Raw genomic sequence first — 26,845 nt, 5'->3', positions numbered from 1 at the left:
CTTGCAGATTGGTTAGGGGCCTGATCTTGTTAGGCCAGGGGCCTTGCAGGTGGCCCTGTCTCATTAGGCTGGTTCGTGTCTCAGGTTGATCTTGGTCTTAAAGGAAAATTTTTTTTCCCACCAATAAATATTTCCCCATGAAGAGAGAAGTGGGTAGGAGGTACTTCCATGCATAACGTATGATGGCAAACAGTGATGGCTGCGGTCACCCAGCACATACTCTGGGCCAGATGATTTACAGGTAGCTTCCCACTTAGACCTCACCACCTCCAATAAAGTAGGTACTGAAGAGAAAACTGAGACTCAGTGACATTAAGTAATTTGTTCCAGGTCACAAAGTTAGGGCTACAGTTAGCCTTAGTTGCATTAACAAACCACCTAAAACGGAAGTGGTTTAGAGCAATGATTTGGTGTTTTCCCCCGATCGGTGGGCTGGTGGGGCCATTCTGCTGCTGGTTTCATCTGGGCTGCTCATGCAGCAACACTCAGCTGGAGGATCGGCTGAGCTGGAAGGTCCCAATGGCTTCTGTCACCTGTCTCCAGCGGGTTCTGCTGTCTCTAGAATGCTTCAGTTCTCCTGCACGTGACCTCTCACTCTCCAGGAGCCACACTGGCTTCTTGGCATGGTGGTAACAGGGCAGTGGTTTCAAAGCGGAAGCTACAGGCCTTTTGATTGCTGGGATGGAACTGGCACTTGCCCACATTCTAATAGTCAAAACCAGTCACAAAACCAGCCCCTATTCAAAGGGAAGAGAAACAGACTCCACCTCTTGATGAGAGGAGCAGCCAAGTGGTCTTGCCAAAGGAGCATGGTGACCTCGTTTTGGTCATCTTGAACAATAAGGAATCAGAGCTAGTACTAAGCAGAGCCAGGATTCAAAGCTCGATGGCCTGACTAGGGTGCTCTAAATAACTGTGCCATCTCTGAATCACTGGGCATTTGGGGAACTTAGACATGAGAATGATGACATTCCTGTATTTTGTCTCATCTCCTCACTCTTGCAATCTCCTTACCTTTTTATTCTCCCTCTGCCCCCAATGTCTAGCTCAGTGCCCAGCCCTTGGTGGTGGTTAATAATATGTACTCAGGTCACTGACAAGAGATGTGACCCTGAATGGGATACTTTACCCTAAGTCTCGGTTTCTCGCCTGCAAAATGGGGATAATTACAGCACAGAACATAGCAGTTTGCTTTAAGATTCCGATGCAATAATGCAGAGACAGCGCTTGACGGAGTGTTGGCCTCGGTGTGCTCTCAGCGTTATCGTGATGGGAATGTGGACTATGGATGAATCCATGCGGGCTTTTTAAACAGTGGGAGTAAAACACCACTCGGTTTCCAGATGCAAACACTGGTGTGGGGAAATAATTTCAACAGTGTTGAAAGCCTAAGATAGCAGCTTTAAAAAAGTGGGAGAGAAAATCAAAAGAAAGAAACAAGCCAGAGTTGCACCGCAGCCGATCTTTCTGTGTTAATTTTTAAGATTCCACTCTGAGGTGGGGGGTGTGGGGACATACGTTTCGCCCTATAGGTCTGGGTCACGTGAGTCGCCGAGAGGCGCACTCTAAAGCTGGCGTTCTGCAGGGTACCCGTGACTGGGCGGGGCGAGAGGACGGGCTGACTCACTTCTCCCTGATTTGGGCACAGCTGCGGGGACCCGCCGGCTCGAGTCTGCGCGCACCGCGAAGCCGAGGCGCTGCCCTGTGTAAGTGCGCGGGTCCGCGGGGTCGTGCCGGCGCGGCGGGGCGGGTCCTCCACTCGTTCCCAGGACGCAGGGGCCGCAGGGCGAGTGGTCTCAGAAGCTCTCAGCACCAAGGAGGAAGAAAGCACTGTGGGGGTAATATTGAGGTCGGGTGGTCTTGGCCGGCTCGGAGTTTCCAGGTTGGGTTACTGGGGATGCTTGGCACGCGGCTCTGGGTGCGTCCAGCCCGGGAACCCTCCCGAAAACTCCTGGCATAACCCAAGGCGGTCTCGCCCGGGCTTCTTCCAGACCAGGAGGCGCCTCCTAGTCCATCCAGGAGCCCCTCCAGGGCAGTGCGAAGCTGTGGGGTCCTCCATTACTCTCGCTGCGGGGGACACGTCTCTTTGGGATGTTTTGATTTCGCGGGTGCTGTGGAGGAGTGGAAGCGGAAAATGCCTTCGATTTGAGCGTGCCCTACGAAAGGAGATTTGGCTTGAGCGAAGGAAGGAAAGCACACCAGAAAGACTATTATTCCTGGATTGTAGGGTTAGGAGAAAACCAGGGGCATGGGACAGGTGGAAGCAGCTCTCTTCCAAGTGGATTCGGTCCTTGCAGGGGAGTTCGTAGGCCAGTGGGACATGTAGATACGTGTGTGAGATGGAAGCATCCAGTACCTTTCAGGTCAGCTTGGTATCATGGAAAAAAATGGGCTTTGGCATGTTCGAGTCCCAGCTCTGCCTTTTGCTAGTTGGTGACTTTGAGCAAATTATTTAAGCTTACTAAGCCTCAGTCTCCCCATTTGAAGAACATTTGTCTTTTTCCTCTCCCCTTAAATGTACAACTACTTTTTACTTTTTTTGGTGTAGGATGAGTAAGAACAGAGATGTAAGGAGAAAAAAATCCAATGAGAGTACATTTTACTAACTTGAAAAATAACTTTTAAGAAAGTTGTTCAAAATAGGAATTGGAGGGCCAGCCTGGTGGCCTAGTGGTTAAGTTTGGCACGCTCTGCTTCCTGGCTGGGGTTCAGTTCCCTGCAGACACCTATACCGCCTGTCTGTCATTGGCCATGCTGTGGTGGCAGCTCACATCCAAAAAAAAAAGAGAAAGATTGGCAACTGACGTTAGCGCAGGCACATCTTCCTCAGCAAAAGAGAAAAAGGAATTGGAGCACTTTTGGAAAAGTAGACCACACTGGCTTGATTGCATATGAAAGTCTGTACAGTTGTCAAGACCCTGTAGCTGATTGGGGTTTCTAGACTTCTACTCCAGGTTAATCTAAGTCTGGTGGAAACCCTTTGTAATGTAATGCCAGTGTTCTTTGCCAGAAGCTGTTTTATTCTTCTTTTATAGGAGTTGGTTGTTTTGAAGGGGCATAATTGGTCCTACAATATATATGAATCCAGCTTATAAACCAGTTTACAGTGGGGTTCTACTAGGCTGATTTTATGGCCTGAGAAGTAAGTGGGCTTTGACCTACAGGCAATTCAAATGACTTAGAAGAGTGTTAAGCAAGTTGGCTTAGCTGCCCAGTTCACCCCTTTGAAAAAAACAAAAACAAAAAGCAAACAGCGTGGCACTATTTTGTTAATGACTTTGTTTTTGTTTTGGGAAGCATATGATTTGTCAGAGGAAAAGCTGATTGTTGAGTACCAGGGGAGGAAAAGCTGATTGTTGAGGACCACCCTGGTATGCATGGGACTAAGACAGTGAGAGAGGAAGAGCTTCGTTACTGCCTCAGATAACGTCAGACACCTGTTTATTAGCGACCAGATACCCAAGGTCAATAGGTAATGACCATTCTTAATAGGAAGTATAGTTCATTGAAAAGAGCAAACATGATTATTTTAGTTTAACATTCCCAGGGGTTTAATAATGTGGAGTGTTCATGGACTGAACCAAGAACATTTAAAAGAACTTAATAGGGCAGTTTCTCCTAATTAGAAAGGTATGCCTAGAAGAATGACTCATTAATATATATATTGATGTGGGAATGGGGTAAGTTGGGCAGAAAGCTAAGAACTATACTTTCCTGGTCAAAACCAGGAGTGCACTTTGAACTTTTATGCTATATATGTACCTGCAAATTCAGAGATTTAAGCAATAATCGATTCAGGTGTGCTTTCTTCATAAAACCTGTGCTCCAAAGCATAGCTGAACTGAAACCAGAGTGTGAAACCAGAGGTTTCTCTCCTTGGGAGATATTGCAGGTATAGCATTGAACACAAAACCACATGCTTTTCTTTTATTGTTTTAACCCAGAACCTGGGCGGCAAGATGAGGGTGGGGATTGAGGGAGAATGACTCTCTATGTCCGTAGATCCATTAGCCTGAAAAAGCCAATTCTTAGCATCTTATCTTTCCAGTATCCTTGGGTGTTTTCTCTTAACCTTTTCTCCATATTCTGATTCTAGTTAGTGGCTTTCTTTAAATTGCTAGGGTTGTTTACTGGTCAAAATATTTATTTAGGCATCCCGAGGCTAGCCCTTTCTCCTTTTCGTTTTGGGACTCCAAATCCCATTACTCATGTCAAAAAGACCCCTTGACATATCTTCTTGTACCTGTGTGGTTCTCTGGGACCATACAGGGACCAAGGAGGTAACCCAGCTCCCAAGAGATTCATTCCTTCATCCATTTATTCATTGAACTAATATTTTTTCCCAGTGTTTGATTATGAAAATTTTCAAACATTCAGAAAAGTTGAAAAAGTTTTACAGTGTACACCCCCACATAAATTCTATTATCGTTCAACAGATATTAATTTAATGCCTACTATTTGCCTGGAGCTGTGCTTACTGTCTGTAAAGACAGAAAGGGCAGAGTAGAGTTAGAGAACAAGGAAGGGTTTGATTTGGCTGGAGCATAGAGTTTGTGGAGGGGTCATGTGACTTTGGTCTGGAAAGTTATGCTGGAGTCATGTTGTGGAAAGCATTGAATTTCATGGCAGGACTTCTGTACTTTACCCTGGTTGCAACTGGGAGCCATTGAAGGCATTTGAGGAGGGGAGTGTCTAGTGCTTTAGAAAGCTCATTCCGGCATCAGTGTTAGGAAGAATTGGAGTAGAGAGGACTTGAAGTCTGAGAGATGAGTTAGGTAGGAGACTTTGCAAATGTCCTGGGAATAGTAAAAATTAAACTGTGAACAGAATGGATTGCAGAAGAGAAAAGAGGAAGACAGTGGGACTTTGTGAGCAATTTGAAACGAGCCCAGGCGTCTGCAAGGATAGTGTGGTGTCATTAAGAATCGGGAAGTCAGAGGAGGAGGAAGCTCAAGGGGGAAGATGGTGTTTTGTTATAAGACTTGGTGGGTTTGAGGGACCAATTAAGTACCCGTGTGGAGGGGCAGCTGAGTGTGGGGAGCCCAACAGCAAGGTGAGGACAGAACAAACATCTGGACCAGCAATTAGTGATCAAGGGGTGGTTGAATGAGAATGTGTGGAAGGAGAAAAGGACAAGACCTTGAGGGAAATCTGAATATATAGAGTTCTTGGAACAGAAAAAATACAGGTGTTCAGTCATCAGTTGGTATTTTAATGATGGTTCTATCTACAGTGTTATTGTAGCCACAGTTCTCCTTGATAACTTACAATGGTCATGAATTAAAAAACGTATCCATATGAGTGGAGTGGAATCTTACCTACTCCCATTATAGGAGGCACGGTGTGCGGGGAGAAGGTGGGGGAATGAGGTGGGAGAGGGGAGGGAAGAGGGAAAGTTAAATACATTTTTATCTGGGACTTTTTGAGTATACAGTGCTTTACCCATGTAAACCATTACCGAATATCAGGAAGCCGGGTAATTTAATGAATTTGTCTATCTTTTCACAAGGCAGCGCCTGCTTAATCTGGGAACCATAACGGCCTATGCTGATGGTGGCCGTGATTTCCAGACAAACCTCAGGTGTGACACCTATTCTGGATGCATGGTCACCGAGGCTTTATCCAAATATTTAGCAACTAAAACTCTCCCCTCCCTTTCTATTTTAATACTTTAGTATGTGCTCTATGTGCTGAATAAATAAATATTCAGCTCTGTAAACCCATCTTATTATAATAATTCACCACCGACAAGGCAAGGGAAATTAGATTTATTTAGCATCTATTCTGTGGCCAGGGACTGTTCTAAGGTCTCAGTTAGAAGGTGAGGACAGGGACTATCTTGAGGCTCTCTCCAGTACCTGGTGTGAGTTTATATGTTTATGTATATCATCTCATGTATCTGTCACTATAACAATGAAAGGTAGTGTGGTTCTGCTCAGAATGCAAATATTTTGTCCCTCTTGTTTACATATCTAAGGTCACTTTCCCTTTTTCCTTCCATTCATTCCATCATGAGTCTTTGGAGAGAGGGTGGGATAGGATCTGGGGTGGACAGCAAGATTGTATTGACTCTGTAATTGATTGTCATTGAGTCAGGTAGGCATAAGGATTATGCTCTGTTTTCTCCGTCCTTTTTTCCTGAAGTGGGAAGTAGCCAGTTGCACAGGGATCGATAGATTGGCATCAGGAGAGAGGTGATCGGACAGTGAGGAAGCACGATGTGTATTGATAGTGGCTTAGTGGATGGAGTTGCTTGCACCTTATTTCAGCGCTTACCCAGTCTGCCTGGAGTCCCTGGGTTTTGTACAAATCTGTCTTCTTCTCCTTGAAGGCAAGTGCTGTACCTTTTTCGTCTTTGACTCATCCAAAAGTTTTAGCAAAGTATCTCACACCTTTGTATACGCACAGAATATCTCTAATGAATTGAATTCTGTTAAAGGAGAGAGAACCTTTTGTGTGGAAAAAGGTGTGGAGGGGCCTCTACGTTTGAAGGGAGCAGGAAGTGTGATTGTTGTAGAGAAAGGCCTGGCTGGGGCAAAGCTCCTAAGCTCCCAAGTGGAGCAGCAAGAAACACAGAAAGTTAAATAAAGAGGAACCCGTTCTGAGGCTCGTGTAGACCTTATGATGCACAGTTTATATTTGACACAAGGGGAAAGTGGCAGCCGTAGCTAATTCTGAAAATGAGAAACTTTCCTGCCTGGGTTTCTTGATGAAGAATGTTGTTAGCAATCAGCAAATCAACTGGAAATAATGTGTTTTTTCCTCCTCCTCTAAGTATTGGAGTGTTTGTAGAATTAACTTGGCTTGGAGGAGAGTGAGCCCCTTGTGCTCTTGCACAGGCGCTTTCTGAACTGCAGACTGCAGCGCCCAATGTGAAACCGAGCTGCTTTCCACAGTTCACTGCACCCCTGCACCTGAATGCTGGTGTCTGCAGTCTGAGACTTTTGCTTCAGAGTAAACTTATTGGAAGCCACTGATTTAGAATTTGTTGATAGATTTTTAAAAAATTCTGTGCTTGAAAAACATATGATTGAACCAGTCTTGTAGCATGGACCAAAAAAATAGCCTTTCTCAGGTTTCTGGCCTTGCAAACACTCCGACAGAAATGCGTAAGTTCATGGCACCCAGAACAGGCATAGAAGTTCCGTCATCAGAGTTGTCTGCAGGAATCATCACTGTGCCTCAGAGCCTGCAGCACTTTTATCCCTGTCCTTGGTGACGTTTTAGAATCCTAGAAATTCCAAGCTGGGAGGAGATGTTGGGAATAATATCATCCATCAAATCCCCATAATTTGCAAATGAAGGAACTGAAGTCCAGAGAGAAGTGAATTGATTTGCCCAAGGATGCACCTGTTGACAAAGTAAAGGCTGGCTCTTGAAGGTCTGTGCATTCGGGAATTGTGGCAGAGACTTTCCTGCTTGTCTCAGAAGAATATAGAGAGCCCTCAGCTGCCCTCGATGTTCTGGCTTTATTGTCTCTTCTTTCTATGTTTGTGGTCTCCCTAACTTCTCTACTGGTCTCAGTACACCTTTCAAATGGGATGTTAAAGCCCATTGATCAAAGATCACCAGGAATACACTTGTAAGACACAAAGTTGGTTTATTAGCTCACCTGCAGCAAAGGAGGACGTATACACGTCCTCCCCCATCCCCAAGGATGGGGACATAGGAAGAGGCCTCTGAAAGGTTTGGGTTTGTGCTAAGTGAGTCAAAGGAGGGTTCAGGGAAGAGAGGACCCATTGGATTGGCTGCTGTCAAGTAGCCGTGGCAGTTCAGCAACTATCTCAGCAGTCTTTGTTCAGGAGGTGTGAGTAACAAAGTGGGGCTGGGAACACATTGGCAAGAAACCAGTCACTGCTCAGAAGAAAGGATTGTAACTGCAGTGTGGCCTTGTGTGTGTAGAAACGTTGTCAGTGCTCTGTTGGGAACATCACAGTGTGATTACCAGTGGAGCTGATTTTCACTTTCTCAGGGATCTGGTGGTCTCTGTCTCTCTCATACACACACACACAGACACACTAATGCTAGTTAAATTCATGGCAAAATGGAGTAGTGGGAGATCTTAGTTAATGGTACCACCATCTCTCCAGCCATCTACGTCAGATCTGGGAGTCATCCTGGATTTTGTTCTATTTCAACATATAATATTTCATCACTCACAAGGTCCTGCTAATTTCACCTTCTAGTTATTTTCAAGTCTGCCCTGTCCACACTATGACTATTGCCCTGCCCTAATTTAGGCTCCATCATCTTTATTCTGGATTATTGTAAATTTTATTAACTGGTCTCTCTGCTTTCTCTCTTTTCTGTTTAAATCCATCCTTACACTATGGCCGTAATATTCTTTTCAAGATATAACGCCCTCGGTAGTTCCTTGTCACTAGATGCTGAGGGCATCTACAAGGCCCTCTACAATCTACTCTCTATTGACTTCTCTGGCTCCATCCTGCTTTTTATCCACTTCCTACTTTATGTTTATATCTTGCCTATGTATTGGTTATCTATTGCCATGCAACAAAGTTTGAAAAGGTATAAAACCATGGCCCAAGAAAATAGGAGAGATAACAGCAAATGAGGAGAGTGGGGAAAGTCATTTAACTAGGAGTTAAGATCAGGGTTAGAAATTAGCTTGGAGATTTGCAGTGGTCCAGGCAAGTAACGATAAGGACCTGGATTAGGACATGGAATTAGACTTAGAGAGAAGAGCTGAATTTGAAAAACATCTAGGAGATTCCATTGGTGATTGATTGGCTGTAGGAACGCAGCAAGAAGGAGACAAGTCAGTCAAGAATAAATCCTGTGTTTCCAGCTTCAGTGCTGGAGAGTGTTTCCAACCAAGACAGAAAACAGAAGTAGGGGACACGTTTAGGGAAGAAGATAAGTAGTTCCGTTTTTTACTTCTTCTTAGTTACTTTTGATTTTTTGTCAATGTAATTCACATATGGAGGTGAAAAATGTCATATTAATAGTTCTTATAATAAAAAATTTCAGTCCCCTAATACTCTCCACGCTTCTCTTATCTCTGAAGTCTCTTCTTCATACTCTTACCTGTTTCTTCTAGTATTTAACTCAAAATTTCTAAGTAATCTGCCTAATCTATTTCTTGATTTATTGCTTTTAGAGTTGTACTTTTTATCAATTTGAGGCATTTTCTATTGACTTCCTAGTAAGCAAGGTGAGAATTTAGCGCTCTTAACATACCTTATGTCCCAACTTTCCTACCCTCCATCCTGTCTAAATGGTTACAGAACTTGTTCTAAACACATAACTAATGTTTCCTCTATTATGTAAGTATTGCTCGCTGCAAGCTAAGTAGTATACTCTAACTGCAATGCCTGTCTTGTACAGCATGATAGTTCTTCATGGAGTTAATAATTGCCTCTTTTCGGGTTTCTTAGTTTTCCATGTCACTATTAGGACTTCTGTCCAAGCCTGCCGACAGAACTGTAGTATCCTTATAGTTACGATTTGTCACAAAATCTCATGAGGTAGCCAGTTATATATGTATATTTTTGAGGATCTTCCCTGTGGATCCCTCTGTCTTGCTGCTCCAATCTGCACTGGTGGCTCTTTAGATATATCTGTCATCCTGAAACCTCTGTCCTGCGTTAGTTCCCTGTTGGTAGAATCCTATGTCTTTCCTTTTTTGGTTTACTTCCTTGTTTTGATGGAACACATCTGCTAGTAGCTTTCTGAGAAGTGGTATATAAGAATCAATTTTTTGAAGCCTTGTGTATACCTGAACATTTCTTTAATTTATCCTCACACTTGTTTGATTATTTGGCTTAGTGTACAATTTTAGTTTGAAAATCATTTTCCTTTTAGAATTTTGAAGGCGTTTTTTCCCCAGTATCTTTTAGGTCTGGTTGCTGCTATTGGAAAGTCCAGTGCTATTTGGGTTCTTGATTCTTTTTATGTGCTATCTCTATTTCTCTTTCTCTCTTTCTCTCGAGTTTATGATAATCTCTTTATTTTTGGAATCTGTTCTATGTCTTTCATGCCTAATGTTTTTGTATTATTTCTTTGATAATTTCCTCCCCTGAATTTTGTCTGCCTTCTTTTTCTAGAACATCTGTTAATCAGATATTGGTCTTCTGGAACCAATCTCCTAGTTTTCTTATTTTTTTTCCTCTTATTTTTTTCAAGTCTTTTTCTCTTTTGGTTAGATTTTCCGGGAGATTTCTGTGACTTTATTGTCCTAGGCTTTTTTTTGTGTGTGTGTGAGGAAGATCAGCCCTGAGCTAACATCCGTGCTAATCCTCCTCTTTTTGCTGAGGAAGACCGGCTCTGAGCTAACATCTGTTGCCAATCCTCCTCCTTTTTGCTTTTATCCCCAAAGCCCCAGTAGATAGTTGTGTGTCGTAGTTGCACATCCTTCTAGTTGCTGTATGTGGGATGCGGCCTCAGCATGGCTGGAGAAGCGGTGCGTCGGTGCACGCCCGGGATCCGAACCCGGGCCGCCAGCAGCAGAGCGCGTGCACTTAACCGCTAAGCCACGGGGCCAGCCCTTGTCCCCGGCTTTTATCAAAATTTTAAAATTGCTACTACCCTATTTTTAATTTTCGGGAGTGTGTTCTTGCTCTTCGTTCCTTTTAAAGACAGCATTCTGTTGTTGAATGAATGCAATGTCTTCTTTTATCTCCTTAAAGGTATTTTTTGTTTTTGAAGAGCTATTCTGTTCCATGCATTACTGCTTTTTCTGAGTTTTTTTTTTCTTCAAGTAGGTTATTTTTGTTTATCTTTCAAATTAGAGGCTTTCTTCCAAGGTCCAGTGGTTCTTTGGAATCTGGTTATATATTAAGTATGAGAAAGTAAGTTACTGGTTGGAAGTTCCATTGTGTTGAAGGGATCTGTCAGCAATTCGTGGGCTCTGTGGAATTGATTGGCGGGTCCAAGAAGTTTCATTGGAGGACCTCACATGTCAGTATGCGTAGACCTTTTCTCTAAGAGGATTCAGTTATTCCAGAGAAGAATCCTTCAGTCTTCTGCACAGGGTGAGGGATGGAGGCATATAGTGCTTGCTGCCAGCTTTCTTGGAGCTGAGTGTTCAAGGGGCCTGTTCAGGGCACATTCAAGTTCAAGGGGAGTGTTCTGGGGTATCTCAGTGTGTAGACTTTCTCTCTGTTTTCAGTCAGGTGCCTCTTCCCCAACTTTTAGTGTGTTTCATATTCCCAATTTTAGAGTTTCTCTGGTTTAATTTTCCAAAGAATAAATTTTCTGTAGAATAAGTCTCTCCCTTCCCCTGTTAGAGTGGAGGAAGGGATCTGAGGCTCTGTCTGCTGTTATAAACTTTCACCAATCCCTCTGTTTTCAGCCCCATGCCTCACCTTGGCCTTCTGCAATATCCAGGACTTACCATTTTTGAGCCTTTCTGTGGTTTTGTAATGTGAATTAGCTTGTTTCTCATTTACATTCTGCCTTCATTCTCTGCAAACTATTTGTTCACTTTCCGTCTAACAACAACAAAATTTGATCTGCCTTATTTGCTATTATTTTTCCTATTTTCTTGGGCCATGGGATTTATACCTTTTAAAAATGTCTTTACTTTCACTTTAGAGGGGTTTCATGAGGGAAGAGAAAAAAATGTGTTGAATTCACTGTGTTTTTGCAGAAGGATTAGGTTCCATTTTGACAGGTTGAGTTTAATATGCCCATGGGACATCAGGTGAAAATGTTCAGCAGGCAGTTGGGTAGATGAGCCTGAAGCTTTTAAGAAGAGCTATTATTTTGAATGGTGTCAGCAGAAGGTGCTACTTAAAGTGATGATACCACTCTGGAGAGAGTGTGTGGAGTGAGATAAGCTGTGGACCAAGGTTAGAATCCTGGGAAACTCAATATTTAGGAGAAGGCAGAGGAAGAGGGAACTATGAAGGAGAACATTCTACAAGATCCATGAAAGCACGATTACAGAAGGCAAGGCAAGGATAAGTTTACCAAAGGGATAATGTCAGTGTGTCAGAGAAGTCACTTAAGGTAGAGACTGAAACTTTTCTTTTAAATTTGGAAACGTGGAGATCATTAATGATGTTGGCAAGGTGGTATGGACAGAAGTCAGAATGCAGCAAGTACGAGACTGAAAATAGTTTTTTTGCTTTTAGAAACACTGACAGAAGCAATAATAGAGGGTGTCTCCATGGCTCAAGAACCAGATGAACAAGTCTGTGGGCTTTTCTGTTGTCTCCACTTGGGATACTATGGACACTTGATTTAAAAAGACTTAATGAGAGGATTCAGTTCTGCATCCTTTTGTTCTTGCTAAATAATCTGGTTGTGACTTTGTCACCTTTTGATTAGCTGTTTGACGATATTTTGGCTGGTTAGATTTTAGAAATCATTTCTCATGGTCAGCTCTCATAGCTTTCCAGGTCTGGTGTGGGCAAGCCAGACTGTATGGCACTTCAAATTCTGGATATGTGGGTAAAGCTGACTATTAACCATGACTTTCTCCAATTACATATATGATGAAATGTTTGTAGGATAATAGAGACAGTGGGGTGCAGTGGGAAAAAGTCCAGCCCGTTACACTTAGAATGAAACCCAAGTTCCATTCTGTTGGGGTCTCTGAGGGAACCCAAAAAATAGCAAGCTGCCTTCTTTCACCCGAGTTCTGGAGAAATTGAGAAGACAAAGAGCAAGGCAGGTGGAGAGCAAAACATCGCCTTTATTACTGAGAGAGACTGGATTGGGTTGGAGCTTTTACTTCTGGGCAAATGGACTTCCTATGACTCAAGCCTAGAGTTGAGCAAACGTGCCTAGCCATTCACAGGCCCACACCGGGTGGAGAGAAAAAGACACTGCTTCCTGTGGGGACAGCAGGAGAGTTGAGCCCAACATGCCCAGTTTACCCAAATTATCCATCAGATAAATCTTTCCACCTCTTACCCCCACCCTCCTCACAGTGAGCAAGAGAGTGGCAAGAGGTGAGTTTCACCACTGATGGAAACATCAGAGCTGGGAAGAAGCAAGCCTCCAAACATGTGTTGGCTTTCAACACCCTGCGTGATATGATACCTGATTCCACTTTGTGCCACTCTTCCCATCACTCACTGGGCTATAGCCATGCTGGCTTCCATCCTCATTGCTTCCTGTTATAGGGGCTTTGCAATCACTATTCTCCAGCCTGGAACTCACCTCTCCTTGGATATTTGCATGGAACTCTCTCATGTCCTTCAGATCTGCTCAGATATCACCTCCTCGGAGGGGCATTCCCTGACCACTCTAACTAAAATAATACCACTCCTTGACCCCATCCCTCTGTATCCCTTTACCCTGGTTAGTTGTCTTCATAGCTCTCATCTCTCTCTCTCTTCCCCACTAGACAGTAAGCTTCATGAAGGCAGACACTTTGTCACTTGTTCTCTGCACCTACTTTGGAGTCTGGCACATAGTATGAGCTAAAGATATACTTGAATGAGTGGGTGTTCCAGTGAACTTGCAGTCTGTCGCAGCTCTGGCTCTGCTCCTGACTGGAGTGTCGTTACTGGGAAGTTACTCCATCAACATGGGCCTCTGTTGAAGAGCTGCACTAACTCCTTTCAAGAGTGGTGGTGAAGATCGAATAGAACAACGTGTGGCAATTGCTGAGGAAAGTACTAGAGTAATCTCAGGGAGTATTACATGGTGATTACTCTCAATTATAATAGTACCTCTTTTGGAATCAGGGAGGAATTTCTTGTCACCTCAGGGAGTGATGGTTAAGGTGATGACATTGCAGAGTTTCCCAGGATCATGCTCATATACAATATTCTCATCCATTGTACCTAATCTTACCCTTGTATTTGCCACATTGTGCATCCTAATTTTTTATTTGAAAAATTTAGTTGTAGTAGGTAGCAAAAAGGAGGCTGATTCTAAAAAAGAATAAGGCTACATTTACTTCAGCACAACTAAAGAATTTCTTAGTGGAAGACACTGCTTTTGCCATGAAACTTAAAGGACTGATGGCTTCAGCCATCCCAAAAAGTTATTTTCAAAACTGAAGGAAGTACACCAGAAATGCATTATGAAGCAATCCCTGGACATGTGATTTTCACTTCTTTGCAGATGAACATGATCTTAAATCTCTTGTAGTTTCCATACCTATAAGTCTTGTAAGTGGTATGCCAAGATAATCCAGTTTACCCAGAATTCTGCTTTTGTCAGAAGCTGCAGGGAGGCAGATTTTGTTATATTATGTCATTTATACAGTGATCTGTGGAAAATACCTGGACTTTGGAATCATTTAGTTCTGGGTTCACATTCCAGCTTTACTATTTAATGGCTGAGTGGGTAGCTTGAGAAAATTAACCCAGGACTTGAGAAACTTTTCAACCTAGAACTTAGTTTTCTCTAAGTTTCTCTGGATGTGTCTTATATGAAGCTCTGGATTTAGGGCTTTTCTAAGAATAGTGTCACAGTCACATAAACACTTGCTGCCTATTAGGAAGTGAAAGGCTCTGAGATGTTCTGTGACCAGGAAGCCCATTTAAGTTTGTTTAACCCTTACAAAATCTGTTAATATCTTGCTGAACAAGTATTCCATAAATTCCACAAATACTCCCTGTGGGAAATCCTGGCTTACAATAATGTCATAAATATCTTAAGAAATCAGTTTAGCTCTCCTTTCCCATTTTTTTGTTGACCACTCAAAATTTTCGCTTAGATCCCTAATAACGACTTAAAATAGAACTCTTGGTGCTTTGTACCTTTACCCACTATATACTGACTCCTCCCACAGTCTTCCCAACCTCCAGTATGGTCTTACTATCCATGTATTAGTTTCCTAGGGCTATTAGTTTCCTAGGTGCTAGCCACTTAGTACCACAAACGGGGTGGCTTAAAACATCAGAAATTTGTCTCCTAGTTCTTAAGGCTAGAAATCCAAAATCAACGTGTTGGCAGGGCCATGTTCCCTCTGAAACCTGTAGGGGAAAATCCTTCTTTGTGTTGTCTAGCTTCTGGTGTTTGCTAGCAATCATTGGTGTTCTTGACTTGTATAGGCATCCCTCCAATCTCTGCCCCCATTGTCACATGGCCATTTCTTTCTGTGTGTCTCTGTCTTTGCATGGCATTCTCCTCTCTGTGTTTTTCTCTTTTTATAAGGGCAGCAGTTATATTGTATTTAAGGCCCACCCTAATGACTTCATTCTAACTTAACTAATTACATCTAGAAAGACACTATTTCCAAATAAGGTCACATTCTGAAGTATTGGGGTTTGGGACTTCAACATATCTTTTTGGGGGACACAATTCAATCCGTAACAAGCCATGCAGTCACTTTGGGCAAAAAACTTAGGAGTCATCCCTGCTTCTTTTCTTTCCCTCAGCCATTATGTCCAGTCTATAAACAAATACTGGTGGATGTGCCTTCAAAATGCAGTTGACCACTTCTCATCACCTCCACTGCCACTCCCTGGCCCCAGCCTCCATCATCTCTCCCTGGATCATTACATCAGCCTTCTAATTGGTATCCTGGTTCCATCATTAGTCTCCTAAAAGTCCACTTGCTAGTTAGCAACAGAGTGATCATTTCACATTTCAAGATTCTGATTAGACCGCATTACTCCCTTACTTAACAGCCTCCAATAGTCTCCCGTTGCAATTAGAATAAAATGCTAATGCATATGAAGACAGATGAGACTCTACATGTGTTGGCCCTAACTACCTTCCAGACTCATCATGTCCCGCTTCCTCCTTCATTCACTGTGCTCCCATCAACCAAAAACAAAGCTTGTTTGCACCTCAGGGCCTTTGCACTGCGTACCCAGAGTTGTGTTTCCTGACCACTGTTAGCCTAAACACTTTTTTGAGGATATTTTGAGCAGGGAGCGCCTAGGTTATAGGTGTTCCTCCAACATATTTTGTTGAATGAATAAAGGTCATGGGGTATGTTCCATTAAATTTTTAGGTATTACATAAGAATAAAAAGACTTTCCTGATCAAATATTGTTGGTTTAGGAAATACTGGGCTAAAGTTTTAACAGATTTATTTACAGCAGAACTTCTCAGTAACTTAATAATTTAATTCTGCAGGGATAGAGTATGTTGTATTTCCAAACTTAGCTGAATAGGGAGGAGGGACCCTGGCCCTCCTGGCACATTTTGGGAGGTGCTGGTGTTGGGACTATGGAATGGTCTTTGGAGACTGATTAGGACTGGTCTCAATTCCTTGCTCTACCACTTACTAGCTGTGTGACCTGTGCAAGTAACTAAAATTCTCTGAGGATCAGTTTCTCATCTATAAAATAGGATGATGATAGTACCTATCTGGTAAAGGTTAGAAATAAAAATATAAGGTCATTAGCACAGTTCCTGTACATAGGGAACATTCGATAATTTATAGCTATTACTTGTATCATTATCATGATGATGCCTTTGATCATGGGGTTGGTCTTTCTATTTCAAAAGTGTTATTAATGTTTTGGGACACGTCTGCTTTTTACTTCCCACCCCCACTCTGATTTTCCTTCTGGTTGGAGTGAGATTTCAAGGTAAAGCTTCCTGCTTTAGTGTCAGATAATATTGTTTTCTCCTCTTCCTGTTTGTTTTTATTCTCTACCTGCCACATAACTCGAGTTTGTCTCCCTTTTCTCTGAGTCCAAGGATATGGTGGCAGAGATTAGACACCACTGTCTGATGCCAGTGGGGCGGCCTGTGAAAAGGAGATAGGCATGGAAGTCTCAGTGCCACTTCAGCAAAAGGTTGCCCGTTACCTTGTGTGTCATGTACCATGTCCTCCCGGGGAAAAGAGTGCTTCAAATATCAATTTTAGAAATTAAAATGATGTCTTAAGGAAAATGAATAGTGGATCCCTCAAAATAAGGGTTTGCTTTTACCATGTGTTATTTGCATGGAAATCCTTTAGCAAAATAGTTAGATTTGGGCTTTGGGTTAGTGTTTAATTCAGGGTTGCACAATAGCCCTTTATTACAGGATTCGAATGTTTTGGAAATGCTTAAATCATCTTGAGAGGTGACTGAATCTTTTCTAAATAGAGGAACCACTTTCTTGAACCCTTATTTTATTGCAGATTTCATGGAAATATCTGTTACCAGTGGGCCTGTTTTTTGTTTGTTTGGGGAATGTTTTTATGATGTTCAGAGCTACTAAAGCCAGTTCAATATGTAAGGAAAATCCAAATAGCTATTTTAATTGCAGCTATAACATTAATTACATGAAAGATTTTTATCCTTTGATTGGAATAATCTGTAATGTGAAATGGAGATGTGAGAGGAGAGAAGAGGGCGTAGGGCTGCTTGAAACGTTTGCTCTCTGTTTCTTGGTCCTCATTCTCAAGTTTGTGGTTTTGGTTCTTTTTTCACTGGTAGAACACACACCTTCCAGTGGCCTTTTCAGGTTTCTGTTCTTGAGGCCTTGCATATCTGGGCAGGTTGTTTGTTCCTTCCACACAGATGAGAACTTAGCAAGATTTCCCCTTTTTGTCTCTTCTGGTGATCATTTCAGTTGGAATTGGAGTGTGAAGTGATGGAAAGTAGTTTCTAGTTTACTTTTCAAATAAGGAACATGAAATATATGCAAATAAATGTTTAACAATTGCCTATCTGGGCGAAAAAGCCCTGATCTGTGGTGTTTACTGATTTCTGTGGTATGCCTGCTCCTACCATGGCTGATTTCAAGCTACCACCAAGACGTTACTGAATACAGAGTTGGAAAGACGTGCATGGTAGCAAACCATTGTATAATTAGTCCACCAGACAAATACAAAAAATATAACTCCAGAGCACAGAGCATAGTAAAATGATTAGGAAGTGATGAATTTTTGGTATTTATTACTTATTTTTTTAATATAACTTATTTAGTGGTAAGTTTTTATAGTTTAATTTTTAACAGTGGCCATGTTGAATAACTGGCTCTCAAAGTTCCTGGAAATCTGACCATTGGTTTTAACACATTGACTGGGACCCAGAGAAGTCACTGTCTTGCCCAGGGTCCACTGAATAAGTCGCGGCAGAACCTGGATTAGTACAAACTTTTTCTAAAAATCAAATTTGTCTAGAAAGATTTACGTATTAATGTTTCTGTTTATTAATTATTATTTTACTGCATCCTCTAATGATCTATGAAAGAGGCTTAGGACTATTGCAGGATGTTATTATCTTTTGAGACAATAAGAGTCAGAATATCCAAATATAATTGTCACCAAAAATGGGAGAGTGGAAAACGGATTAGATTTAAAACCATAACTAAATCCTAGCTTTGAGTCTTAGCCTACTGTTCACCAGTGGTGTGATCTTAAGCAAGTCACTTACTTGATTCTCTGGCTTCAGTTTTCTAGTCTGTAAGATGAAGGAATTAGGCCACATGAACATCTAATATCTCATATAGGCCTAAAATATCATGACTCGTTATTTAGATCCATCAGTTCAACAAATATTTACTTAGTACCAATTATATGCACATTTGTTATGGACTTTATGCAGGCAGAACTAAATACAAATATAATATAATTGTTATTATTATAACAGCATCTCACATTTATGCATAACCTTCTAATTTACCAAAGAGAAAATTTACTTTGAGTCTCTGAGGTTCTATGGCTTTAGGAGATCAGGGCACATCTTCACAGAATGTTAGAGAAAGAAGACCCTATTCTAAAAGAACAAACAGAATGCTTACTCCTAGGAAACGCAAGAGGTCATAACCAGGTAGTAATAAAGAATAAGGAACAAGCGTTTTTTTGCCATGTCTATCAGTTGCTTCACTTTGTCTTAAAAAAAGCAAAACTAAAAACTGTTTTTTTCTGATTATAAGATTAATTATTCTAGAAAATTTAGAAATTCTTAAGACATTAAATAAAGAGAAAATACCATATGTTCAATTTAATAGCCTGCTTTTCTTTACCTAACATTTTATTATATTTTCCAGAACATTCTCAGTAGAGTCATTTTAATTGCCATATATAATTTCATCTTTTTGGTGTACAGTAACTTGACTTGTTTAAATTGTTGTAAGTTTTTACTATTCTAAAGAACACTGTGATAAATAGCTTTATTTATAACAAAAATCATGCATTGGACACATGGTTTCCAACTGTAATATTTAAGGTTTAGTGGGACAATTGTAGCAAATCATATACTTTTGACCTTTAGCTTATTTGATGTTGCCAATATTGCTTTGTAGTCACCTAGATTTTATTCTGTTCCTAAACATTTGTTAAGAGGAACAGCTTGCCTGAATCCTTTGATATGAGATATTTGAACTGGAAATAGTACCAGTGTTTTCATATCATTTCAAGTAGACATATGATACAGAATATGGTTAATAATGTTTTTTTTCGCTTTCTGCAGGCAATAGCTTCTAGTATGGGGTTTATTAGTTTAGAAAGTGCTCAATAAATGTTCGTTAAATGAAAAGATGCAAGCTAATTTAGGATAAGCAAAAACATTTGAGAAGGCTGTTAAGAAAAAAGAAAAACACTTCTCTATTCATGATAATAGCTTTCATTTTTGTTAGGAGAGATGACAGCTAGGCACATTCAGGAATTCTGACTGTTAAATGAGAACTGTGAAATGAAGTGTCCTGTTGCTTTAAATCACCTACATGGGAAATCAGGACTCTAATAGTCATTTGATTAAATGTTAATGAGAACTACTAAATTGACCCAACTCTTACTTTTACATGTTAGATCTATGTCAATTAAAACAAGACAAGTTTTACCTGTTTCTTTCTTTAACATCCTTGAGTCAACATCTGCTTACAAGAGAGTGCTGTATCTACCCTGGTTATTTAAATATTAATGACTTCCAGTAAAGAGGCTGGAGGTTTGCAGCAGAAAGATTGAGAAATTAGATGGCATGATTAGTTTCTTGTTTCTGCCCCCAGGAAAAACCCTCTTACTGGAAGAGAATCTTCCAGTATGATTTAATGCCACCGATTTTTTTCCCAAACCAACTAGAAAGTAAGATTGTTAATTTCAAGCATTCCTTGAAAGTACCTATGTTATTAAAACATTATCTGTGTAACAAGTTCATATAACAACAAAAAAAAATTTTATCAGTGCCGTAGTGGTCATTACCCTTGGGTTCCTTGGGAACCTAATTTCAGTTTCTAAATTCATTTTGTTCCTTATTATAGTCAATAATAGGCAAAAGCATTTTTTAGCTACATACTGTATTTAGTTGTTCTTGTTTACATTAAGTATAGGGAATTCTACTAAGTTAATCGTGAAAGGCTCGACCAGGATTATATATTCAATCAAATTATAATTATAAACTTTTATCTCCTGGGGAAATATGGCTGAAAAACTTTTTAAATTTGATACAACCAAGATTTTCATATTATGCCAAACTGGGTTGTGATAAGCATGTGGTTAATAGATTTTTACACATTTTGTGTTTTTAAGATGTTTTAATGGCTTGGCATTTTAAAGCACGGAACAATCAAAAGCAGGCATTATATTTGCATAATTGTATATGTCTTTTTGTATCCAGAAATCTGTGCGGAGTATTTATTCATTTCATGTATTTTACTTAGACTTTAGAGCTAAGAACTTTGATCATGCTTAAACAGCAATAGTGCAGAGTAATGGAACAGCAGTGATGTGGGCATCATAATACTTACCAGGGTCAGGATTAAGGTGAGACAAGTGAGGCACCTGCTTTGGGTGTAAAATTTGAGCGCCAAAAAACTCAGTAAGCAAGATAAATATAGAACTTTAATGCAATATTTGAGAAAAATCAGAATTAATGCAAAGAAAAAATCCATGATAAACAGAATATCAAAACTTTAGAAAAAGACAAGATCCTACCCTGCATGCATCTGACTCACTTTACCCTAGTCCTAACTCTGATTGGATTCAGCATATCCTTGGTTAAGGAACTCCTTTGAGTCAGGCTTTCCTTATCTAAAATTGGTGATAATAATCCTGGATTTCCTGGTTGAGTTATTAAGATATACAAGTTAGCTAAAAATACATGGGAAAGATGAATCCTCTAAGCAAACATCAAAAGATCCTTGGAAAGCTTTAAGGTAATGTCAATGAATAAGAAGCATAAACTGCAAGAGAAGCAAAAGGTTTATTTAGGGTCTCCAGAATTGCAATTCCAGGAGCATAGGTTCAGGTAGAAACCCAAATAGTATCCCACTGGGGAGTAAAGGTCAGGGGCTTTTAAAGGCACAGGAGGGAAGTTGTATTACAAAGAATGTTAATTGGAGCTGGAGGCAGAGGCTAGTCTTGGCTAAACGTTGATTGACTATTGTTTCTATCTTCAGAAAGTCCACAGTCCTCAGTCTTTGTGATCAGGATGTCCGTTCTCCTGCCGACTTCTCAAACAATTGCTTGTAAAACAATTGCCGTTTTGGCCCAGTCCAAATTGGCCCAGTCCAAGAGTCAACATAGCAAGGCACTTTCTCTGGAAAGGCAGCTCTGACTCCGTTTAAAATGGCTCCACTATAGTCAATTTTGACAATGCTGGTTAAGTTTGAGGCCTAATTCATGAGTTTGCTTATCAGCTAGCTCTAGGGGCAGGCACCTGATGATAGTTGTAGGGCCCTCCTGCTCTTCCTTCTTTCTTTTGTGTTCTTGGATGCAAAGTTGAGTGATTTGTAAGAGATGAATGAGGTAACCCAAAACCCATTTTGTTTATTTTCAATTTCCCTGCAGAGTGCCCATGGACAACTGAGGTCTCACCTTTGCTCGAGTTGCTCCACCCACCAGTGAAGCCTTCCTCGTTTCTCTTGCCTTTCTGAGTTCCTTCCACCTCTCGTTCACATGCGACCTTGTCACGGCCTCCCTAGGTTCTCTCGCCCTGAAGTGTGTTCTCAATCCTCTGCCTTCCTGTAGTGGATAACTGTCTGCCACTCGTTTGGTGATCAGTTGGAGTCCTTATTGTCTTGAGGTTTTATCTAATCCTGCACTGAATTTACTTTCCAGACCACAGTTTTAGAAATAAACATTGTTTCTCTAGTTATGTTGTAAATCCCTTGAACAGCTGCGTTAACTTCGGGGTGAGCAGGGATTGGGTCTGTCTTACTTAGTTGGTATTCAACATGCTTAGCAAAGGGCCTTTAACACACAATAAATTTTTTTTGAGTGAATAAATAAATGTCTTGCCTGTAAAAGGGCTAGAGAAATATTTACTCTTTGATTTATTTGTGGAATGTTATTGTTTTCATCCCAGGCCTGGAAGGAATGGTTGGTGCCATGTGGAAGGCGACTGTTTTGCTGGTCCTGTTGATGCTCAGCCCTGGTGGTGATGGGCTGTTTCGCTCCTTATACAGAAGTGTCCGGGTTTCCACACCACAGAAGGGAGATGCAGGACAGCCGTTAGTTCTTACTCCTTATATTAAAGCTGGAAACCTCGAAGAAGGTAAGTTTAAATCAGAAAACCACTGGTTACTTTCAACATTTTTTTTTAAAGCAATTATTTCACAGGATCCAAAATACATTGTGGTATTTTACTCAGTTGTTTTATTTCCAATATGAATGATTTGATGTCATATAGTGTCAGGATTTTGATCTAAAATGAGTGTTCATCAGGGCCAGATTATCTAGTAGTTGAGTCCTTGCACTTCAATTTTAAAACTAGTATGGTGCCTTTCTACAGCTGGTCACTTAATAAGGTTAATACTAACCTTAGAACTCACTGTGTATCAATTACTGGTTCCAAGCATTCTACGTAAACTCCTTTAAGTAGCACAACAACCCGGGGAGGTGTACCCATTATACACACAAGAAAACTAAAGCAGAAAGAGATTAAGTTACTTGCCAGAGTCATACAGACATGAGTTGGTAGATGCGGGATTCACACCCAGATAGCCTCATGCCAGAATCTAAGCTCACAGCCACTGTGCTGGGCCCCCTTTCTTGGCAAGTGACCCAAACATCGTAGGTCTCAGTTTCCTCATTAATAAGATGGAGATATAACAACTTACCCAAGTCGCAGGGATGTTGTAAGAATCAGATGGGAAAGTGCACATGGAAACTCTTTATGACCTGTAAATTGCTCTCTAAATACTAGTGTTTGCTTTTATTTGGAGATTGTGGGGTTTTCCATTATTATTATTAATAGAAAAAAGATGTCATTCACTGTCATCAGAGACTAAAATTTATGACCTGTCTCTGCTCTTAAAGCTTCTTCATGCTTAGGTAAATCACTGTGTAGATGAATTAGTCTTTCTGGACCTCAGTAGGCTCCTGAACTAGAAAATAGTATACAGGCAGCTATTCTGAGGAGCAGTTTGTAAAAGCAAGCAGAGAAATGGGGCGGTGGCTGGAGGGAGCTATGGGGTCAGGAAGGGTCTGGAAGAGGATAGGAGATAATGTGTTTGCTGATGGAAGTGATCCAGCAGGGGGGTATGTTGGTTGCAGTGGGCGAAACTCTTGCCGCAGCACTTTCTTTAAGTAGATGAGAGACATGGCATCTGGCGCATAGATGGAGGCGTTGGTGTTTGCTCCGTAGCACGGAAGTTTATCCCTAGTCACAGGTGAAGGCGGAGTTAATGCCTGGGAGGCTGGTAGGTTGGTAGAAGTCATGGGACTGTGGAAGTGATACTGGAAATTTTAGGGAAATGATCATTTTAAAGATCAAAAATAAATGTTCTTGTTTACAGTCATGTGCCGTATAACGACGTTTCAGTCAACGACAGACCGCATATACGACGGTGATCCCAAAAGAGTAGTACCATATAGCCTAGGTGTGTAGTAGGTTATACCATCTAGGTTTGTGTAAGTACACTCTATGATGTTCTCACAATGACGAAATTGCCTAATGACATTTCTCAGAACGTACCTCCATCGTTAAGTGACGTGTGACTGTATTTGGTTGAAAACCAAAACATTACCGTATCTTAAGGGTACATTTGAGTCATGTTCATGTGTCTTTGTCTGAAATACGCATTGGCTCCATGTTTCACCATCTCTTTTCTAAGAAAAAGGTGAAAAACTTTGATAATGTAGTCAGTGTACATCAGTGTACATTTGATAGTGTAATCAGTGACAATGTAGTCAGAGAATGTAGTCAGTCTTTTTGAAAAAAGACTCATTTTTACTTGATGTAGAAAAGTCATGAAAAGATGGTAGCCCAGTGGAATAGACTGATATCACTAGACATATAAGAAGAGGCAGAATACCATTAATTCAAATCCACCAAATTGGATCATGTGCATTCATTTTGGCTTCCTTAATAAGTGGATTCTGATGACTTAGATTATGTTCATTAACATAAATCAAAGCAGATCATTTAGTTTAGAGAAGAAAAGGAGTTAAATACTCATAACCAGACCCTACCAATCCACAGATGAGGAACTCGAGACTCAAATACCTTACGTGACTTGGCCAAGGGGATGCAGATATGAGTAGCAGAGATGGGTTTAGGACCCAAATTTTCTGACTTCTGCTCTGTGATTTGCCTGCTATAATTTTTTTCCCTTTGTGTAAGAAGCTTGTGCCCTTCTGGAGTAACCAGATGCACACACATGAAACAATTAATGAATAAGGCTGTGCATACTAAAGTCCTGAAGAATTGCATTTGAGGTAGGCATGCTGGAAATGTTTAGAAGGAAGCTGTCCCTATTGGTTGGCATAGTCCAGGTAGAAATAGTAATAGTAGGAGTAGTAAAAGTAGTAAATAGCTAACACTTAGTAATTATATCCCCAGCACCTTGCACAATGCCAGTACTTAGTAGGCACTCAATAAATTTTTGTAGAATTTAAATTGGAGACCTAACTTTGTGCCAGGGGTTGTGCCTTACACACATTAGCTCATTGAATCTTCAAGGCAACCCTAATGAAGAATGAATAATTATTGTTCCCATTTTACAGATGAGAGAACTAAGGCCCAGAGAAATTAAATATCTTGCCCAGGGCCATTTAAAGCTAGTAAGTGGCAGAGCTGAAATTAAAACCTATCTCTGCTGACGCCAGAACCCAAGGTATGAACCACTGTGCTGTGTGATCAGCTCTAGACTTGAGGGTGTGGCGTCAGATTTGGGTAAATAGAAATGAGCCTTGCACAGAGTGAGGGCACAGCTTAAACAAAGGCAGTAAGTGAAAGTGGCCATGGTGCGCCTGTGTCATATGTCTGGTAGAATCAAGTGAAAACAATAGAGAAATCCGCCTGAGAGACTGTCCGCATCCCTCCCATTCCCGTATTTCTTGCCTACAAGCATTTCGTTGTTACAGGCGTCAGCAGTAGCAAAGACAGATTCCGAGGGAGGTAGTTTTATCTTCTGTCTTTTGGTGCAAAGCCTGATAGATCACCATCTGATGAGTGACAACATTTAAAATATTAAGTCTGATGTAATGTCACTTTCTGAAGTTCTGTTATACAGTTAAAATCTTTGAACGGAATTTTAAGTGGCTGATCCAAAATCTGGTACATCTGGGTATTCAAATGCAGCCCCGATAACATAATTAAGAATAATTTTATTCATCCGCTTTCCTGAAAGTTCAGGAAGCTCTGGACTGATGGTCAGCTTGTTCCCCTAAATCCCTCTTGTTTATAGACTCTGTCAAAACCTTAGGAACGTGAGTCTTGATATCTCAATGGAACATTTTTGAGATAAACGGTAATTCACAAAAAGACAAGGGAAATTTTTATTTTTTTAAATCCCCAATTAGCTGGCTTAGTTTTATATAATTGTAATTGCATGTTTGCTTTCTCTGCAGCTAGAATAAATCCGTACTCTCTGAAACAAAATGAATAAAGGAGGCAAATTTTAGCATATTTATAAACACTGCATTTTTGACAAACTTTAAAGAATATTTTGCTATTAGGTCTTAATTTATTATTACTTAGAGTCTGAGAATGCCTTGCCCATACTGATGATGACCTGAGTCTTTGCGATTGTGAAGTCAGCCTGATAGTCGGTTCAAGCCCTTTGGTCATACTCCAGTCTTTTTGAAAGTGTTTATAACACAAACACTGGTAACTGAAGTAAATTACGAGGAGGAAGTGAAATCACTTCAAAGAAAACCTTTTTCCTTTTTTTGATGCTTCGAAACATTTGTATTGTGAGTCATGGTTCCAGGAAGAAAGAAACTCCTACATCGTGGGAGTTTATTTTCCACATTCTGTTAATAGACTCTGGAAGGATGAACAGAACATTTGAAAATATAAAAAATCATTTTGGTCGAAAGGACTTTTCACTATTTCACTGTGGTTTAGTTAAAGGGAATTTAAAATTTGAAACAAGGTGAAACACTTTTTTTGTGGGCCAGAGAAAAGTTTTTCTAGATTCCTTAAGATCTTAATAAGGCCTGCCTGCCTTAGGAGGTTTTTGTAGAAATAAGCTAATCCCAGTGCATTGTCAGTGTGGCCTATTTTAGTTCATTTGCTCCTTCATTCATCCATCCATTCACTAACATTCATTCATTAAAAGTATGTATTGAATGTCTTAAGCATGTAAACCAGCATGCTCTGTCCCCAGGGGTACAAAGATATACAGGACAAATTTCTTGCTTTTCGATAGCCCCTGATCTAGAAGGGAAGGTAGGAAATGTACCTGAGTGAGTACAAGGTAGCAGAGAAACAACTTTGGAATCCTCAGAAAGGGAGGGCTGGGTAAGCATGAGTGCTTTTCAGAGAAGCCAGCAGACCTTGTGCTGTGCCAGTCTCAGAGAGATAGATTGATTCAATCATCCCTCTCCCATTTTCCATTCCCTCCAGCTCGTTTCTATTATATATATGTTTTTCTTCTTATTTTACTTTGACCTTTTTCATTTTTCTCTGTCTTTCTTGAATCCTCTCCTGCCCACTTACCCCTCTGTGATGCACATCTCACTCATTCCCAGCCCCTCGGTCTTCAGTTCTCCACTCTCCTTTTTTTGGGGGCGGCGGGGGGAGTCTCTGATTTTGAGAGATTAATAGTTTTGCAAAAAAATATTTCAAAAGTGGTTTAGGTACAA

At 40.8% G+C, this 26,845-nt stretch overlaps 1 protein-coding gene across 2 annotated transcripts in view; it reads left to right on the top strand.

The window, feature by feature from the left end:
• The first annotated feature begins 1,653 nt into the window (after positions 1-1,653).
• Positions 1,654-26,845, top strand: part of CPVL (carboxypeptidase vitellogenic like) — a 130,693-nt gene continuing 105,501 nt past the window's right edge. The window contains exons 1-2 of one of the 2 annotated variants that reach the window (XM_058527596.1): positions 1,654-1,706; positions 22,119-22,307. In XM_058527596.1, coding sequence (XP_058383579.1) covers positions 22,130-22,307 — 178 coding nt within the window. In that variant the 5' untranslated portion in view covers positions 1,654-1,706; positions 22,119-22,129. Of the gene's footprint in view, positions 1,707-1,736; positions 1,839-22,118; positions 22,308-26,845 lie in introns of those variants that run through there. The other variant, XM_058527601.1, reaches the window with a different exon arrangement.

The sequence above is a fragment of the Diceros bicornis genome, chromosome 3, assembly GCF_020826845.1.
Source record: "Diceros bicornis minor isolate mBicDic1 chromosome 3, mDicBic1.mat.cur, whole genome shotgun sequence".
Classification (NCBI taxonomy): domain Eukaryota; kingdom Metazoa; phylum Chordata; class Mammalia; order Perissodactyla; family Rhinocerotidae; genus Diceros; species Diceros bicornis.
The sequence above is the reverse complement of the archived record's forward strand: the minus strand, read 5'-3'. Positions and strand labels throughout refer to the sequence as shown.